Below are 20,503 nucleotides of genomic sequence, written 5' to 3'. Positions count from 1 at the left end.
CGTGCATTTTCGACCGTTTTTCGTGCATTTTCGACCGTTTTTCGTGCGTTTTCGACCGTTTTCCGTGCGTTCATTCGTTATCGTTTCATCGTTATTGTCGTAACCGTTTTCTTCTGTTGAATTTCCGGTGTAATAGAACCGGCATAGTTCATCTACTTAATATTTGGACACGCATTTACCGATAATTATTGTAATTTTCCATATGATGTATTTAGTAGAAAAATAATCCGCAGTTATTCTGATGTTTGTTTGGGAATGTTCAATTCCATTGTATTTGGGAAACATGGGAAATTATAGTAAGGAATAATATTCTGAAACAAATCAGTATTTGTTTTTCAGTTATAACATTTCCATATTCATACAGAACATGTTGAATAACTCCGATGAATAAACGCGTAGATGCAAAATTTTTAATATTTTCCTTTCAAATAATACCACTTCCCCGGATGAAATAAAATTTTTTGATGCTTCGGAAAAAAGTTTTATCTAAATGTATTGCTACTTTGAATTTCAAAATGCAGTTGTAAGTTCATTTAAATATAAGTACGCAAAATATTGCTTCTCTATTTGCAGGGTGTCCTTTAGGATATGTTAATGAAAGATCGCAGGAGCGTTGGATGAATAATAAATCTAGAATATCATCTCAGGTATTTGATTCACAAGGATATCTGCAAAGCTGAACCATCTTAATGTAGAAGTCAATGAATTTTTAAAAGCAGAATGATGAATTCACATATAAGATGAAAATACGAACAATGTTCTGTTCCCTGGGGCACTAATTAACTAACTACTTTGTTTCACTAATTTTATTATCAAGGTGACACACTCTCTTCTATACCTCATATTTTTCTATCTTTCCGTATTTCATGTGTGCACAATGCTCCTTGAAGCGGGTTTTATTCGCTCGTCGGCTCTGGCCGATGTATTTGCTGTTGCAATCTTGACAACTGACTCCGTAAATCCCCGACCTTTCTGTGTTTTCTAGTCTATCTTTTGGATTACCAAGAAGCTGTTGCAATTCATAAGAAGTTTTATATGCAACTTTCATATGATGATATAAATAATATTTCACACTTTCACACCAAAGGTTCCAATCTCATTGTTATTAACCTTCCATCAGTTGACATGATATTCCCAATATTTTCTAAATTTTCTAACAATTATGAATGCCAGATAGTATCGAAGGCTTTGGCAAGATTAAAGAAGAGACATGTAGTACGTTTTCTCTCATCCACGATATTATACTTTGTTGTATTATTCATTCCATTCAATCATGGAATGGTGAAGGATCTCAATATCAACTCTCAAATTGATGGAAAACAAATTTCCTGTCCCTTTCATACATTTCCTTCCAATCACCTCCTGGAGGGCAGAATATCAATATCCTCTATCTGCTGCCTCTTAATTGCAGTTCATCCCTACTGCGAATGATTACGTAAATGAGAGAACGCCTATATGAGCACACTAATGACTCTTAGCAGCGGCAATCTCGAACTGATCTCCCCTAACTTCGTGTAGCTTGTCTATTCCAATCAATGATTGCACTTCAGAGGACTCGTGCAATTACTAGAACTGAATTGGACGGATATCAATGAGCCCAGACATATACTCCGGTCTCTCCAGTGAACAAACATTACACTTTCAAATGAGTGTAACTGATTGAATGAGTTTTTTTATTCGAGAATCCCTTACAATTAGCACTAGTTCCGTACAATTTCAAGAGCTGACGGTTTTCACTTTGGTACTGTCATGGCTCAGCACTATGATTCAACAGGAGACAGTGGCGTCAATAAGTTCCCATTTGATGATATTTTCTCCCAATGGTAGAACAAACTTGGAAAGGAACTTCTTGAATGATTTATTTTCGTTACAGACAAATAGTTACATAATTGGTGGTTCTGCTTTTTCTACTAGCCATTTTTAAACAATTTTATGTCAAATAATTAATTTTCATGATATAACTTTTTTTTCAATGGCACCATGATGGCTCATATATTATTTAGAAAGATTTCTGTTTAGCTAGGACTTTGTTATAATGACCACCTGAACTGACGTATGCAAAATAAAAACATGAATACTGATCTACGTATATATCGACATGAGATTGAAATAACTTCAAATTTGAAATGTCACACGGAATATTCAGCAAACTTATTTATACATTTTTGACTTCAGCATTCAGTTCATTTTACATAAGGATATCTCATTTTGGGAAAAAGTACATCGCAATAAGTTCATCCTGGAAAAAAGCATATCTATGAAAGTAGAACAGTCTTTTGGTGCAATTTTGTTTATCATGTCTACCAATTGATACTCACATAAGATATTTTGATATTCAGTGGTTCATCCTAGTATCAGTAATAATAATACCGATAATAATAATAACAACAATATTGCATACCTCGACTTATCATAGCAACTGACCTTCGCTTTCCTCAAATCGAATAGGTTGAAATCGAAAACTGAGGGGTTCATCATGGCCTGCCAGTATAATATCTTCAAGACCTCAGTCCACCACAGCCGCGTGACGGCTATAAAGTTTCCTCGCGCGATCTCAACCATCTCCATCGACACTTGTATCTTGTTCATACCTTACGGTATTAAAGAGATACAAGTATTGCTGAAGCCGAAAACTGAGGGGTTTGAGGTCTACCGCAGTCGTGTGATGGGTATAGAGGTTCCTGACACAAGGTGCAGGGCCTGCCGCGAAGTGTCCGAGACCCTAATGCACTTGCTATCAGCATGTCTGGCATATGCGGTCTCGGCCTTTTCCATCGGCACAACGCGGCCCTAAGAGTGCCATATTACCATCTACGGCACACTTACGGTATTGACGAGACACCGGTGTCACCCTACGATTCGAGGAATATTGAATCCGTTGTGGGGAACGAGAAGTGCCGAATTCATTGGAACTATTCGTTCCCCACCCTCAGGCTCATGAAAGCTAATACGCCTGATGTAGTCCTTCTCGACCACCAGAGCAATTCGCTATTTGTCGTGGAGTTTTCAGCTCCTGGCAAGACGAATATCGTCCAAAAAGAGGCGGAAAAACGGATAAAATATCGAGATTTTTTCTTCGAACTCCGCAGACTCTATCCAGACCACAGACAGATCACTCTGTCAAGATGGTTGTTCTGATTATTGGGGTCCTTGGTGAAATGATGCCCTCTCTACGTTCGAATCCCAAAATCATACCGGCTTGCCACACTAAGATAAATCTTAACCGCACAGATGCAGAAGGCTGTCATTCTTGACTCACTGCGCTTGCTCACGGCACATGATTCTTGCACCCAATGATCACTCACCCCACGGTGTGGGGAGTGGTCATTGGTTGGCGTCCTGCCGTATGTATCGGGGCTTCGGGGGACCAACGCAAACAACGGTTGAAAAAATAATAATAATAAGAATAATAAATAAATCATTCACTAATGAAAGTGATTGAATGAGCATTTAAACAGCAAAAGGAATTGTTAGTTATGAAAAAAAAAACATTAATGGATTACGCTGGATATAATTCAGCGGCATTGAAATGTTACAAGTATTTTAAACAAATTGAGTCACTTCAATATTGGCAATAGCTGAAATTTTCAGATTATTGTTGATATAAATAAGAATTAGCATGTTTCTCTCAGTACCTATCTTCTGTTCGAATTTCAATATTAATTACAAATAAGAATTGAAATAATCGAAATTTTGATTTGAAAAGAAATGTAATGAAGAAATGTGTTTCATTGATTTGTTATTCCACACGGTTGTCGGAAGAATAGTGTGAGAAACACGTCCGAAACTAGTTTTTTCAAATAAATCTCCAGAATTTTGTCAACTCGTCCGAAAAACAGTATTTCCGGGACTTGTGAAGTGTATAACTATTTAACTGGCTCTTTGAACTTTCTATACACTCTCAAAAATCAACCATCTAACGAAATATATGTATATCACATACAACCAGATTGCTGTTATTTTGAAGAGAATGCATTTCAACCGTATGTGCACTCATACAATTAATCCATTCCTGAAAAATACTCCCTTTCACTGAAATGCCGTCGTTATTTCAAATCGCATTATATTTTCCTTTCGAGATAAGCGACCTCGTTATGGTACTTACCGAAATGCGTTTTCGAGTGAAAGTGCTTTTCTTAAAGAAACACAAGGCTATTAGGCTCTGAAAATGTAGCGCTTGAGGTATTTTGCCATTTGAGTCAACCATCAGAAAGTAATCATCAAATAAAATAAACAGTCTGAATATATGTGAGAAAAATAAATATTTTCTGTAGAACCATTTTTGTTGAACATAAGTGGCGGTTGTAAACATTGTGAGAAGGTTTTCGAAAAGAAATTAAAATCTCGGTTGGAAATTAATTTTCAAAGATATGGGCACATGTTTAGTTGGACAATCACCACCGATCTTTCGATTGGTTAATCAAGACGGATTCAATCTTTATTTTTCATGGGTATGTGACTGAACTCTCAGTTGTTTGTCTTTGACACGTGAATTTCCACATCTACGGATGCGATTATTATGAGAAATACAATGAACACAAACATTACAGATTTGCCAACAAGTTGAAATTATTATTTCAGTTCAGTGTTAGTTATTCTATCAAGGAGTACTTTAACTTACACTAATCGATCTATATCCACAGCATACTTTTATTATATCCAATGTAGTTGTTAATATGCATTCCGATCTGTATGTGTGAACAATTCGCTCTTTCTTTTCTTTCATTTTTATTTATTTCAATGTTATTTTATCATAAGAACCTTTGTAATGCCTATTTTCTTGATGCATCTGACGCATTTCTATGTTTATTTGTATAAACCTGGAGAAATGAAGGAATACTACTACTACTACTATTATGGCGAATCATGAAAATAAAGAAACTAAAAAACAATGGAAAAGGGAATATTTTTTGACAATTCAGTATTTTGGAAAAAAAAATTTTTCAGGTTTTCTACTTCTCCACCATCAGACAGAAAATATGGAAACTCCGTGCCATCTTTGAAAGTTTCCGACATTTTCATTCAAAGATGGAGATGTAGAAAGCTAAAAAAGTTTTCTTCCCGAAGGAATAACGGTAAATTACTAACCATATTAGAAATTCCAAATTTTTCACTCAATGAATTCCAAACGTCAACAATCATCTATACGCAGACACTCGACAAAATTTTCATCCTTCAGATTCCTTCAAAATAAAAAAGTAACATGCTACTCTCAGAATGATATAAGAACACTGAATAACGTTATGTTATTTCTTTTTCTCTACTCTCTCCCTTTTCTCAACTTTACTTTTCTCTATTTCATGATGGTGATTTTCAGTGCTGATTTTTCCATGATACCTGCATCTGGTGTGTCAAGAATATTAGTTGGGTTCTTTATGTGAGCAATATAATCTCATATAAGTATTTCATTATAGATTTCGTATCAATTTCAGCCAGGAGTCAAATTCATTTTCCAGAGTATCAATTTTCTACCGCGAAATTTCTGAGAATATCTCCTGCACGAAATATCAAATTTTCATCTATTCGTTTTTCGCCTCTCTTTTCTGCTTTTTTCTTTTTTTCATATATTTTCCTTCAAATTTGATTGCAAAATACTTTGTATTATTATGAGTAATATTTTACTGGTTGAATGAAATGTTAGGTTAGTATCTCGTGTACTGAGTAACCTTCCAACAAAAGCGTTAATTATTATTATAATTATTTGTTTGAAGGTGGTTGACAATGTTTCGCGATGTTTCGCGATTAGTTCGGACTTCTATTGTCTAATATGACGTGAATTGATTTGAAATCCCTAAAAAAATCTGTAAAAAATTAATAAGATTCGTTGAAAATATAACAATTATATCAAGCAAAAAAAAACTTAAATTACAATGAAATGAAATACGAGCAACAACCAAAAAATAAAAATAAAAAATTGAACTATCAACACAAGATGCAAATTACAAAAAAATTTATTAACAAGAAATGAAAAATAAAAATTAAAAGATTCAAGTTACTACACGACGTTTCGATTGTTCGTATCCCCAATCGTCTTCGGATGATAAGTGGACTTATTTCTTCGAGACCTGACCATTTATAGGTCATTCGAGTGCTTTCACCTATCCCCTCTTCTCTTCATCTGTTTTAGCGGAAACGGGCCGTTTGGCGGGAGTTGGTCGTGTTCCGCTTGATTATAGGTTTCCATATATTGCGTATCTCTACGCTAACTATGCTGAATGCGTTGTGGAATAACATATATGCGGCTTCTTTGAATTTTCTCCTAAACCAGTGTTCCACCTTGTGGATTGAGCCCACTTGATGTTATGTTGATGAGTTTAAACATGCTCTGCCATTCCAGATTTTTCATATTAGACAATGGAAGTCCGAAATAATGAAAGGCATTATACTATTATTATGATTGGGTGTCAAGAAATTTCAAATAATTCTAGAAATCAGAATAAAGTGGAATTAAAAAAGTATATACATTATATTTAAAAAATCAATCTGAAAAATAATGGAGATTAGTTCAGCTGCAAAGTATATTACAATTTGTATTCCCAAATAACACTCCTGATGGAGAATTTATAATATTTTCGGAAATGATCATATTGTACTCTAATTGAAATGAATTTACATTTCGAACTTGCGATAAAGGAAATATTGAATTCGAATTATTCTCATAATAAAGACAATGCAGTAACTTTTCAACGGGATTTTCATTTTGTCAACATTTCAAGGTTAGGTTAAAAAACAGGGGAGCATACATCGTCTGAAAACATCAGCTTTGAGAGAAATGAGAGATAAACTTTCTATGTTTTTACCACTTTTATTTGTAACTAACGTTACTGCAGCTCCGTTTTATGAAAACATCATACAATAATGTATAAGTTTGAAAATGTCCTTTTACATTAATGTATAAGCTTGAAAATGTCCCTATAGGACAAAACTGCAGTAACGTTAGTTACAATTAAAAGTGGTTAAAAACATAGAGAGTTTCATTTCTCATTTCTCATGATAGTTTTTTTGCAAATCTTGTATTTTTCACCTATATCGTATATTTGGAACCAAACACCAACATTATAATTATCTACGAAATACTGATGATTGAACTCGTTTGGATTCAAAGCTGAACAGGCACTCTCATTTTATGAGATCATTTAATTTCCACATCAAGAGGGTTAATCCTCTGGAAATACGGGGAACATTAAAACGACCCATATATCAATACTAATCAGAATATTACGCAAGATAACTCGAGTTTTCAGAGCTGATTATATCGTATATCAAATCCCGTAAGCTAGTCTCCAGCTTATTTTCATTTTGTTGTGTTGTTACTTCTCTATAGGCATACTGAAAGATAATTCAGCAAAGCCGCTTTGAAACAGTACTCATTTCTGTGAATATATTTCAATTCCTCATTTCGCGAAAATAATGAGACTTTAAGGTTTTGTATACACTTCCACCTTCCTCATCCAATTTGATCTGCTCCACTGGTTAACCCTGAGATGTAGGATAATTACCGAGGAAGTTTAACGAGGACATTCTGCACAGAAAGTTGTAGTTTTTCATTTATTTTCACCTTGACTCCTCATTATATGATGTATACATACTCAGAGTAAACTGCAGTATACATTCATTATTCCAAGGTTGATCTGAAGTTGTGCAAGAGGAGTTTTCATTTTATTTCTCATAGCAGACTGAAATACGATTACTCGAAAAGAAATGCAATTATGTGAGCACGCTACATTTCATTTTTGTATGATAGCAGACAGCCTGAATAAAATAAATTCCTGAAATTAAATATTGTATGGTGTACAGTTTGTGTTCGAGGAATTCTTGTTACCATCTCCGTTCTTGATTGTTCTCAATAATAATCTCTAACTAAAAATAATTTTTCCATTATTTTGATTCCTGTTGTTGAATACAATTCATAGATTGATAGATTTATAATAGGTTCGGAATACCTTAAAATGAGTAATCAATAATGGGCCTTTGCACATGAACCCCTTGTCCATTGTTTCGTATTCTTCTCGTAACAACAATTCAAGTTGAGCACAAAATGAAAGTAAAAAGTACCCTGTCATAAAATTGAAAGTACTCTCATCACAAGTCGCAAGAGAAATTGCTTGTCGGTGCCTAATAAAGTCCACAATTCCAACACCAAAACAAGTGAATAGTTCAATAGCGAAAGAAAAAATTCAGTTGCTGAATAATTCAACTACACATAATATGAAGTTTTCCTGAAATATGACGTGGAATTGGTTGATACAATGAGAAAGTTACTCCTATGTTCTTCTATTCTTAAGTGAAAGGTTTTTCTCATTTGGTCAATATACTTTTTCTTGTTGGTAGATTACTCAAAGTCAGTCTCTACCCAACTTAATTCAAGTGGTTATTCTGAAAACTGATTTCCCTGTACATTTAAATTAGGAGCGAGTCTACAGATAAGATGGATGTCAAGTTTATGACTTCAACTGACCTCCCTGTAAATTTAGTTCAGGAGCGAGTCTGCAGAGGAGATGGATGTCGAGTTTCCGACTCCAACTGACCTCCCTGTAAATTTAGTTCAGGAGCGAGTCTACAGAGGAGATGGATGTCGAGTCCACGACTACAACTGACCTCCCTGTAAATTTAGTTCAGGAGCGAGTCTACAGAGGAGATGGATGTCGAGTCCACGACTCCAACTGACCTCCCTGTGAATTTAGCTCAGGAGCGAGAGCTTCTCAAATCCCCAACTCTTGAGTCAATTAATGAACTTGAAATAAAGGTTTTGTGGTGCAGTCAGGAAACGACTGAGTCACCACCTCAAGAACGGGGCACCTTATGGAACCGCCTGGCAACAAACTCTTGAGCAGCGTATGCAGAATCTGTCTCAGGTGGAGGAACAAACCACCCATGAGCAGGTTAGCAAACGTTTGCGCTCAAGTGATAATTCACCAAAAGCAGAGGCAAAAAAGCCCTGCATGGTTGAATCTAAGGCATCGTGTAGCTGACGTGCAGCCTTGCAGGTTCCGGTGGAGGGTTGAATAGACCCACCCACTTCAGACCTAACCTAACCTAACCTCTACCCAGAAGAAAGGAAAAAAGACTAGTCCACCGCACAATAGCTCACTCGAACTAAAGTGATTACCAACTCATAATCAAATGATCTAATTGAACATTGGTATTATGGCTCGTCAGATCGTACTTGCTCGTGTAGCGTTCTTTGCTCTACTCGTATTTTATCGATGTTCTTCCTCGGATACCTGTATGTTCAACGCTTTTATTTCTCAGCGATGCATATTGACCTCTAACATTTTTGTATTACACTCAAACGAACAATTGGAATGGACCAGGTTTACTGACGGCTACACTATCCAGTATCAGCTGTCAATGCGCATCTTGATGAAGATCTATGGAACATTTCGTCTCAAAGTCACAGTGAACAGATTAAATTTTTTATCGAATCTTTTTCTTTGCTACTTGGGAAAAGTTTGACTTCAAGGACGGAAATACAAGGAAGAATTTCATGATGTCGCTCCTAGGGTCGAAATACTCCAAAGGTGAAATAGCTCCCAAATGGGATCTCAGGGTGGAAGCTGACTCGAGGGCATCATCCTGACAGTCAGCAGAGTTTTCCTAACATCAGTCCACTGAGGAATAGCATGGTTACTACAGTTGCTGAGAGGCCCATTAACAACTTCAAAATCTATTTCTGCAGTATCGGAAGACTCAACTCAAATATAAAGCCAGTGCACCAATATCTGCAAACAAATAGCCCTCATATTGGTAACTTTGGCAGCAGAAGCGATCTCTTTTGTCAACGTGAGGAAATGCTGGAACCCCAAGCGATGCACAATTTGGGGCACTATTCTCCTCACTTGCAATCACTATTGAATTTCTGCAAATCAATCATCCCATTGCCAAAATTTCCATATTCGATGACTTGAATGCCTACAATATCGAATGGCTCAAATTTTCAAATATTGACGACGAACAAGATCACGAAGCTAAGGCTTTTGCAATAAACAATGACTTATCCAAATTATAAATGATCCAACCAGGATTCCTGACCGTGATGGAGAATATGCTAATCTTCTGGATCTATACCTAACAACCAATCCAGAAATTTACACAATCATCGTAAAGTCTACATTTCTAAAATTGTCTCCTGCTAGATGTTTGTTTCAGTTCTAATTGTCCTTTAACGTGTGCTTCTGAAATCACGGAAGTTATACTATGGATGCATATATTCCATTTAAACGAAATTCTAACGACAAACCTTGGTTCAACAAAAATTGCAAACAAGCTGTCGCGTCCAATAATCTCTCCTACTGGCAGTGGGGCAAACATTCCAGTGCCATAAACGAACTAGGTTCGTTGATGCTTGCAACAGCTGCAAACTTAGAATGAATGAAAGCAAAGAACTCCACAATCAGAGAATTAGAAGTAAACTGCTTGTCAATCCTAGATCCTTCTGGTCGGTAGCTGCAGATGTTAATCAAAACTGTACAAAATCCACAATTCCACCACTAACACAAGCGGATGGTTCAATTGCAACAACAGCCATAGAAAAAGCAAATCCAGTGATTGAAATCCAATGTGAATCGCTTCTTTCATACAGGCGCCGTTCTTAAAGAGCCTTGAAGATTTTTCTGTAGTTCTTGTGTTTTGTACTTTGAAACTTATCGCGTTTTTCTCCTATACTTTTCTTGATACCTATTCCAACAATCTCGTTTTTTCTTTCGAACATTATTTTGATTGACGAGCTGTCTGTGTCCCTTTGTTGCATTACCTCCAGCTGAAGTCTCCGTTGTGCAGCCCTATTCTGTTCAAGTGTCATCTTTGCAAAAAGGATAATGAAGAGCTTTGAAGATATTGAAACATTTAAAATAATTATTGTTGTTTTGAATTTTCAATATCACTTAATGTGAAGAAACAGTGTTTCGATTGACACATGCTCTTCTTAAAATTCCAATAGCTATAATAAGTAATACTCGTTCCAAGTGATAGATTGAAAATAATGAAAAATATATCAAAATATTATATATATTGAAAAATTCAGTTTAGGAACAAACAAAGTGTAACGATGAATGACTCAATGTTGATAAATATTTCAACTAATATACGAACAGTAAACAGTAAGCACGAATCCATGGGATATACGAAGCTTTTGTTCTTTGACAGATATCAAGAGTTTATCTCCATATAAAAATATTCTCTGTAATTGTAATTTTTTTTCATATTTCCTAATTCTTATCAAATCACGCAAGAAGCTCATTTTCATGATTTCATTTCTTATTGAAATATCTACCTTCTTTATAGTGTAACACAATTAGAAGAAACTTTGTCCCTGCTCTTTCACCAATTTTGATTAAATCAACTTTACATATCTGAAAGATCCAGTAAATATTTTTATTGCAAAATCAAACCTAGAAAAGAACAAAATTGTTTTCATTATTCAAGGTATGTTTCATTCTTTTATTCAATACTGATAATATCCACAACTCATAACTGCCTCCAGATAAAATGGAAAACCGATGGAAATATTGTGTGAAAACTGTTGAATATCCCATAATTCCGAAGAATGTCGTACTTCGCTCACATATATGGTGCAAAATTTCTCGCTTGTTCTGAAGTTGCTCATCTCGTGAGAATATGTTTATGGTTTTTCATGAAATTTATTTTTCTATGGCTCCTTTCTTTACGATCTCAGGCAAGAATGTTTCGAAAGTATTGAGGTGTGAATGGTAGATAACACAAAACACTTTTCAATATGAAGAAACAGTAATGTAGTACATTTAAGTTTTCATAACCCTTTTTAGACTGCAAAATATCTGATTGTTATTTCATATCATAGGTTAGTTGCTAGAAAATTCGAGGATCTATACAGACTGATACAAACGAAGTACCTACTATTGATGCCTTCATCATCATTGGAACTACGAATTCATTCAAATTATCAAACTACTAGCAATTTGTAAGCTTATTAGGATTCAGGAAACGAAAAAATCAGTATAGCGTATCTTAATTTTTGGGTAAAATATTTTTCAATTGATAATTTACAAACTCATTACTTGTTGGGAATTGAGAATAAAATCATCGTATCGACAACATATTAGAGAAAATAAGATCCATATCAAGCACTCTCAAATGACTCAATATCAGATATTGAACTATTACTTACAAGCATATTTTGATCATAACCAGAGTCCATTTTATTGATCGAGAATTGATTCACACATATAAATTGAACTTGAACTTGAACTTGAAAAGATAAATGTAAGTTACTATCGTTATATCATGAATTCTCATAATTCTCGACATACAGAACGTGTGAGGGTGTGATGGGTTTTGCAATAAGTTTTTCTACTAATGATTTTCAGAAAATCTCAGATAATGTTGACTCCGGATGTGGAGAATAATGGCTTTCTACTTGAAATTCAATAGTGACATCTTTATCTCCACTAAAATTTGTTATTTTTCCAGGTACGGAAGTCCCCACCACAATCGGTCCCAATCGGTTAAAACTCCAGGTCGATCTTCCGGGAGACCGAATTACTTATGCCTTCCGCAGCAGAGATCGAGAGTAGCATCAATGCCCAATACTGGCGTTGAAGAGGAATATTACAGGCTCAGGCATTTTTCCATTACTGGAAAAGGAGTTGTGAATAGAGGGGACAGTTTAAAGAGTAGGCGATCTAGATCGAATAATTCCGTGGCTTCCAGTAATTCGAGGTGAGTGAAAAATCATACGATTTCATTGCCAAATTTGTCCAGCTACCAAAAAAATTAGGGTCACAATTCGCTTCATATTAAATGGAATATAGTATCTTTACCAACGTTTTTTATAAGTTCAGTATTTGCTTTGGTGCTGAACAGAAAGCGTGTAGTCTGCCGCAATTGAAGTCGAAACGTTTGGAGATTATAACCAAAGAAGACCACGGCAAAACCCGGAAACCAACCAAAACACTAAAAGCTGTATTGAGAATACAGTATAACACCTAACCTGAAATATCATAAAAATCAATTCAATCCATTAGAGAAAGCAAGGCTTGTGGTGGTCTCAAAAAATAAAACAAAGAGAAGAACTCACTTCATTACATTTCTTCAAATACCATGAACATGTTCACTCACGAGTATGAGTTCTTCTAAAAACTGCTAGTTCATACCAAACACATGATTTTGTGATACAGCCTTAGACTTGTGTACGTTTATCCATAATGAAAATGATAAATCAATATCTATTGATTATCATTATCGATGTAAGCCAAGATGGTATACATTCAGAATTATGATAATAAATCAATATTAGCCATCCCACCTTTGTCACCAAATGTTACGGAGCCATGGAATCATATCTCATGAAGATTTCTCTAATAGTTCTGATCAGAAAATAAATATTCCACTCGCTTATGTAAGTCACTGGACTCCTACAACTATAGACCCTTCAGCACAATCTTTCTTAACTGCCACCTTGAATATCACCTTGGCTGTTACTGTGGAGAGTAAAGGGATATGGAGAGCCATCTCTGTATATCGGAAAGTGTTCGAAAGTTTCCGGAAGTAATGGCTTGACCATTAAATTAGAGAAGCGCCACTGTAGCAAGAGTGTGAAAGTTGAAGAATGGGAAGAGATAGGTAAAGAGGAAGTAGGAACTGTCGCTCTGAAATGAAACTGTTTTCGAAAAAAGAAATTGATTCATTGACTTTCAACGTTATCTCACAGTAACTTAGTTAAGATATATCAACCAAATAATATTCGAGTTCGAGTTTATATCATACCCCTTTTGACGATAGCGCCATTTTGGTTGAATTTACTTGTGGACATCTTTTTGGACTAATCCCCACTTGAGATAGTCCGCCTCACCGAAAACCAAACCAAACCAAAACTCTTTATTTACTATCAGGATTACAATACTAACAAAAATTTACAATATGAACTCATTCTCTCACATGTGGGAGTCAGGGGGAAAGGAAAAGGGATGAATGTATAGCAGGTATAGCAGGAGTCCAAGAAGACAACAGAATGCAGGCCACCACATAGTCCTACAATTGGACAGTGGAAGGCGTTGTTTTTCGATATTCTTCATCTCATTTCGATCTATGCAAGCTACTGTAGGTTCTCCGAAACCTCCAGGAGAGAATTCATGAAAAAACCAGGTGAAAGTAATTTGGCGGTCACGCTAAAGCGTGAATCATCTTATTTTTCCATGAACAGGGCACGATCGCGATGGCTCAAGGTATCAAATGCCTTTGTCAAACCTATAAGGACTTCATAGCATGCTTTTTCCATCTACTTTCTCATAAAGCATTGACATAACACCTTTCTATACGGTTCCAGGAAAAACCTATGACTTGCTTGAATTGAATGTTCATTACAATTAAACTATATTCTCCTTGTTTATCATTTCCCTCACGCAGTCGGCTGATACTTCATTGCTTTCAGTTTTCTCATTTTCTCCCACTCTAAGAGGACTGAGAAAATTATACCTATATTTTTCTCAGTTCAAGAAAAAATGAGGGTTCGTACCAAACTTGATCAAACCACACCAACACACCTTGCTGTTGTTCCCAATTCAAAATCTGATTACATTCATAATACGAGTATATCAAGTCATTTACATTTTTATCCTCTCTTTCCAACAGACCTTCCTATCTGGAATTCAATTTTTTCTCACGTTCCTCATTGACGTAAAAGCTTGGTTTTCCTCACATCAACTTCTCCTATCCCAATCGTATTTGATAGTGTAATTGAATTATTTTATCGGACTACAATACTATTTTGACTCTAGATGTTGACGTATTGGTTAGGTTAGAGAAGAATTATCACGACGTTGACATCGTTTGACAGGCGTATATCCGCGATAAGCTTTTTTATGGGCATTGTTCCATTCAGATAAACGCTGGTAGTCAAAACTCTGGTGTTCGGGAGACAACAAGCAGGTTCGATCAACAGAGCGTTGTCATAAATATGTCTTTCTGACTGATGCAGTAGGAAATTTTTAATAACCTCGTGAAAATCGAAATCTCTAACCTGGCTCACAAAATCGTGTACACTTGCTCTTCATTATTTCATAAAAAAATCAGGTGCTCACTGTGAAAATGAAACTTGTAGTCACGGTTGCGATCTTTGTGGGTTTATGCTGTTTGTTGTTCAGCCAAGTGTTATCATCGCAAAATCTAGTTAACCTTCGTTCATTTTGAGAACATTTTCGATTCCGGAGCAGAATTTCTCTCGCTTGAATAAATAGTGTGAGATTCATCTGAGTAGATTATTGACTTTAGAAATTACTGGGTTCCAAGCTCGGAGATAATTGATGTTAATGGTGAGGGGCACAAGACACGTGACGTACAATTTTTTTTGTTCGCTTTTTTGGGTTCAACCAAATGAAATGCCAGATTTTCTTTGATTTGTTTCACTGACTGACTATCTTCCCATCGATTTTTTGCCATTGCAGATTCTTCAGGCTACCAGGGAAAGCAATAAGTCCAAAAATTTGTGAATTGATCGCTGTAGTAGAAGATCATTAAGAAAATTGTGAAATCAAACTTCCTATGTTCTTTGTATTCGTAACTAACCTTACTGCAGTTTCATCCAATGAGGCCATTTGGAAACGAATACAATTAACTTAAATAATTGATGATGTCAACCCTTATATATATATATATATATATATATATATATATATATATATATATATATATATATATATATATATATATATATATATATATATATATATATATATATACATCATTGTAGGTAATAACTTGGTTTGTATTTCAAGGAATGGTTTGAAAACTTTCAATTATTTTCATCTAGTCTGCAGGATCTTTCACATTCAGCATACCGTTTCGAGAAATTTCGGCTACATTGTCCCACACAAACAATATTACACTTTGGTATTAGATATTATAGAATTAGATAACAGTACCGCATGCCAGGTTTTTGATATCAAAGATGAAGTGGACAAGATGGAGAAACCTGGAATTTATAAGCTCAAGTATCTGGAGTGTGATAGTGTTTACATGAGACACTGTGGCCGAAATTTACCAAAACGGTATGCCGAACATGAAAGGTCCTTCAGACTCGGTGAAAATAATTCGATGTTGTCAAACCATTCCTTGAAATGCAAGCACAAGTTCCTGAATCTAAACGATCCCGAAATTTTGCACTATGAAAGCAAGAATTGGAAACTTAATTATTTGGAAGCCTAAATGGCCAAATCAATCTTGCCTACGCGCCAGTTTTCAGATTAGCGTACCCACTTCGTCACAGGTATACAAAATTCTGGTACTCAATTAAGTCAAGTACCTACAGTGATATATAGCTATATATTGGAAATATAACGGCTCAGATCTCCTTCAGAATGTTCGCAGGATGATGAGTGGGACTCGTTCCTTCACAAGAGTTTCGATAATTTTTTCGAAAGGTTCAGTAGTTAGAGCAAGAATAACACAGCCAAGGACACCATGGTTAATAAGTACAACGTAATGAAAACGAAAAGTGAGCTCTTGCTTTCAAATGAAAACTTACTTACGATCATATTCAATATTCTCATTACAAAATATTATGACAAAATTTTCTCAATATTGGAATAATGGAAATTTGAAAACAATCTATTTTGGTTTTTTGAATGGAGAACTTCTTCTTTCTTTATGGGGAGCAGAATCTGATATCATGATGTTATATAAATATATTACTGAGTGATGCGTTAGTTGGTTGATAGAGAAATAATCTACATAAAATCAAGATTTCATTTTTAATTAATGATAAAATAGTCGAACTACTAGGATTTGAATAATACATTCATATATTTTCAATGTGAAACCTGTTCTTGAATTTTGAATTCACCTAGTTGAATTGAAAAAAATGACCAAATTATTCAATTCATTTCGAGAATATTCCCATAACCAAACATGATATTTTCTCAGTTTTAATTTTGAGTTGAACTGGTACAGTTCAACTCAAAATGAGAAAATCACTTTGTAGTAAAAAGCGTATTGGTAAACCAGTCTACATTGTGAAGATTTATAATTATCACCATGAATAGTGTCATTGATTGTCACCAAGTTGCAGGTCAGTTTGATCAAATTCTATAGGATTGTTTTTATAACCGATTGACAATGAAGCCAAGAGAGAAGACAAAAGAATATTGGGAATCAATTGTGAATCTGACATTTTCAAACAAGCGAAATTTTCACTGCTACAATTATGAAAGTGCGCTAAAAATCATGATTGATGTGGAGACAAACTTCATATTAATACTACGAATGATCTTGAATTCAGCTTGTATTCTCAATTCGATCAAAATTTCCATTTAACTCCGTAATTCTGTGGAAATAATTTGATTTCTGATTGGCTTTTCACTACCACGATGAAACAGATTCCCTTTCACAAATGAATTCATTAAAATCTTTGTAAATCTCTACCTAGTATACAGATTTTCCTGTTTTCAATTTGTTTTCCTTGAATAGAAGAAATATTACTCTCTGGTATTTTAATTAAAAGTTTTCTATTAGTTTTCCTTTCGATTAGAACAAGAATTTCCAGATGAATTTTTCGTTTCTATAAATATTCTTCGGAGTTGAATTCACCCACCCTTTCAGTTGATTCATGAACGTTCTCCAGAAAATATCATTGCTTAATCTGGAATTGACTTATATGTTCAACACTGGCGCAGTAACGAAGACACAAGAACTTTCTCTAGAGGTAAAATAACAATACTCCACTGTCAGGAAAAATATACTGATACTTTTTTCAATCCGATAAAATCAAGAAATTGCATCGGATACGTCAACACATAATTGATAAAATTACAAGAGAGACACATAATCACAATCATAATCATAGTCACAAAATTAAAATTGCAACTATACGTATACACACATATAAATTATGATATTTTTATCCTCTCACGACGTTTCGACAAAGTATCATTTGTATTCTCTGTGTAATTTTTGTTAAGTGTTAGAAAGTCGACCGAGTAAGGTCGGACGACCGGAAAGTCACAATGATTGGATCTCCTTTTCTCTTCCACTATATTCTCACCGTCCCGAGATGGGGACCTTCAATTAGCTTTTCTCTTTCATTTCCTCTCAACCTTTTGTTTGGGATCCTATGTGAAATTTTGATTAAAATAATTCCTCTACAATGAATACATTGTCTTACTTTTTTATGAATCCGTTTTATGATTCCTATTGGGCATTATTCTTAATACTCTTCCTTTGAAGCTTCATTCATTATTGTCTGAAGATTTCATAATTTTCCTTTCAGGTTTCATGACCCATGTGATCTTGTCTTCTCCTGATGCTTTCAAGTTTTTGTTCTTTTTATTCGATTATTCATTTCAAACTAGTTATTTCCAGTGGCTCCGCCTGCGTAGAATTTGGTTTGTCTCATCAAGTTTCGTGACCGACCGTTTCAAACAAATATATACAATATATTTTATCAACCTAAAACTTCAGGTTTCCAACTTCAAAACTGACGAAATTCAATACAATCTTTGAACCCGTATTGTTCCCCTTTGAGGGTAGAAAAGCCTGATTCCCTTTCTTGATGCTTATTTACGCTATACAAAGAACCTACCTGCATATTTCAAGATTCTAGGTTCAGTAGCTTCGAGTGGATGTTAATATAAGAGCGGACAACAGCTATTTATTTATATTTTCACTTCAAAAATACAGTACCTGAAAAAACATGCCAACTACACTGAGTAATGAATAGCTTCGAAATTCGAATTAAGTTGCCTATAAAGAAATTCGCAAAACTAACACAACCGTGAAAGACGTCTGCCCTCATGCGTCTGCCCGCGTTCGGGTCGCGTTCTCGGCGATGGCGCTTCATGGCTTAGACCGCCTCCCTACCACTGCGCATCATCCCCCGTCGTCTTACAGTAGAAGCGACGCGTAATGGTTTACTGCTCTCAGGGAGCAAGAATATTTCCTAGTTACTACATATGGAAAAAATGTACACGAAACATTCTTTAATTGTAGCCTATATATTTTTCTGACGTATAAGCTGTATTTATGCTAAATCTGTTCAGGCATTTAGGCGCGAAAGGGCCACAAACATACATACATACATCTTCACAAATTTTCATATTCATAATGGAATAGATATACATATAGATAGATAGATAGGTAGATAGATACCAGAGGTCTATCAAATCAGCAGTTTGGATTTCGAAAAGGGAGACAAACTGTAGACGCGATCAACATGGTAGTAAATACTGCACAAGGAGCTGCCGCTCAACAAAAACTAAATGTGTTGATCACTCTAGACGTTAAAAATGCCTTCAATAGTAGATCGTGGCAGGTGATACTGAAGTCACTCAGGAGTAGGGGAATCAATAAGAGCATGAATACTATAATGGCATCTATCTATCAGAAAGAGGGATTTCTCTGACAAAGGAAGGGACAAAAATTGTTAGCATCAATAGCGGCGTGCCTCAAGGCTCAGTTCTTGGCCCTACTTTGTGGAATATATTATACGATGGTCTATTTTCTATGAAAATGCCCGAAGGAGTCTAATAGGTCGGCTTTGCTGATGATGTGGCGATGATCGTTGCAGAAAAAAGAAGAACTTTTAATAAACACTGCAAACAGAGCACTTTTACTGGTGGCAGACTGGATGGAAAATAGACTTCTTAGTTAAGCTCCAGAAAAAACCGAAGCAGTATTGCTCACTAAAAGGAGAGAACTGCGACCAATAACTTCTGATCTGCAAAGCACAGAGATAGTACTGAGCAAAGCTGTTAAGTATTTTGGGGTATGGCTTGACACGTTTGCCGAACACGTAACCCAAAGTATCCTCAAGGCAGAAAGAACAGTGTTTACGCTGGCCAATCTGATGCCCAATGTTGGTGATCCTAGGTCCTCCAAGAGAAATGTTTCGTCTGAAGTAATACACTCCCAGATTTTGTATGGTTCACCATCATGGCACACAGTAACGTAAAACAAAAAGTTAGTCCAAAAACTCACCGAACTACAAGAGAAATCAACAATTAGAATATGTAGTGCATATAGAACTATATCTGCAGAAGCAGCATCTGTTATTGCTGGAATTCCACCAATAGAGCTCCAAGTCATCGAGAGAAAAGAGCAATATGCAGGCATTTCCAAGGAAATCGCTGCTAGAGAAAATTTGATAAATAACTGGCAACGAAAATGGGATAGCAGTCAATACAGGAGATGTGAACATCGGTTAATACCTGCCATTGAGAGTTGGTTGAATCGAACCTACAGAGAGGTGGACTATTACCTCATCCAGGCACTGTCGGGGCACGGTTGCTTCCGTATGTACCTATATAACCGCAGAAGAGCAGGATCTCCAGATTGTCTTTAGTGCAATGCAGACGACGACGCAGAACATACTCTTTTTGTCTGTATATGATGGGAAAATGCGAGACTTCTGTATGCACGTGAAACAAACACCATATTCAGTGCCGAAAATATGATGGAAAGTCTCTTACGTGAAGAACAGACATGGAACAAAGCCTATAGGACGATAAGAGAAATCATCTAAACTAAGGAAGGAGAT

At 35.6% G+C, this 20,503-nt stretch overlaps 1 protein-coding gene across 1 annotated transcript in view; it reads left to right on the top strand.

The window, feature by feature from the left end:
- The window catches only part of LOC111502440 (uncharacterized), a 188,159-nt gene that overhangs the window by 64,162 nt on the left and 103,494 nt on the right, over window positions 1-20,503 (top strand). Inside the window, exon 5 of the mRNA XM_023156529.2 lies at window positions 12,448-12,696. Coding sequence (XP_023012297.2) covers window positions 12,448-12,696 — 249 coding nt within the window. The remainder of the gene's footprint in view (window positions 1-12,447; window positions 12,697-20,503) is intronic.

Source organism: Leptinotarsa decemlineata, unplaced genomic scaffold (assembly GCF_025532065.1).
Source record: "Leptinotarsa decemlineata unplaced genomic scaffold, Ldec_3_MD MMD2_tig00026282_RagTag_RagTag, whole genome shotgun sequence".
Taxonomy (NCBI): domain Eukaryota; kingdom Metazoa; phylum Arthropoda; class Insecta; order Coleoptera; family Chrysomelidae; genus Leptinotarsa; species Leptinotarsa decemlineata.
This window is presented reverse-complemented; position numbering and strand designations above follow the sequence as displayed.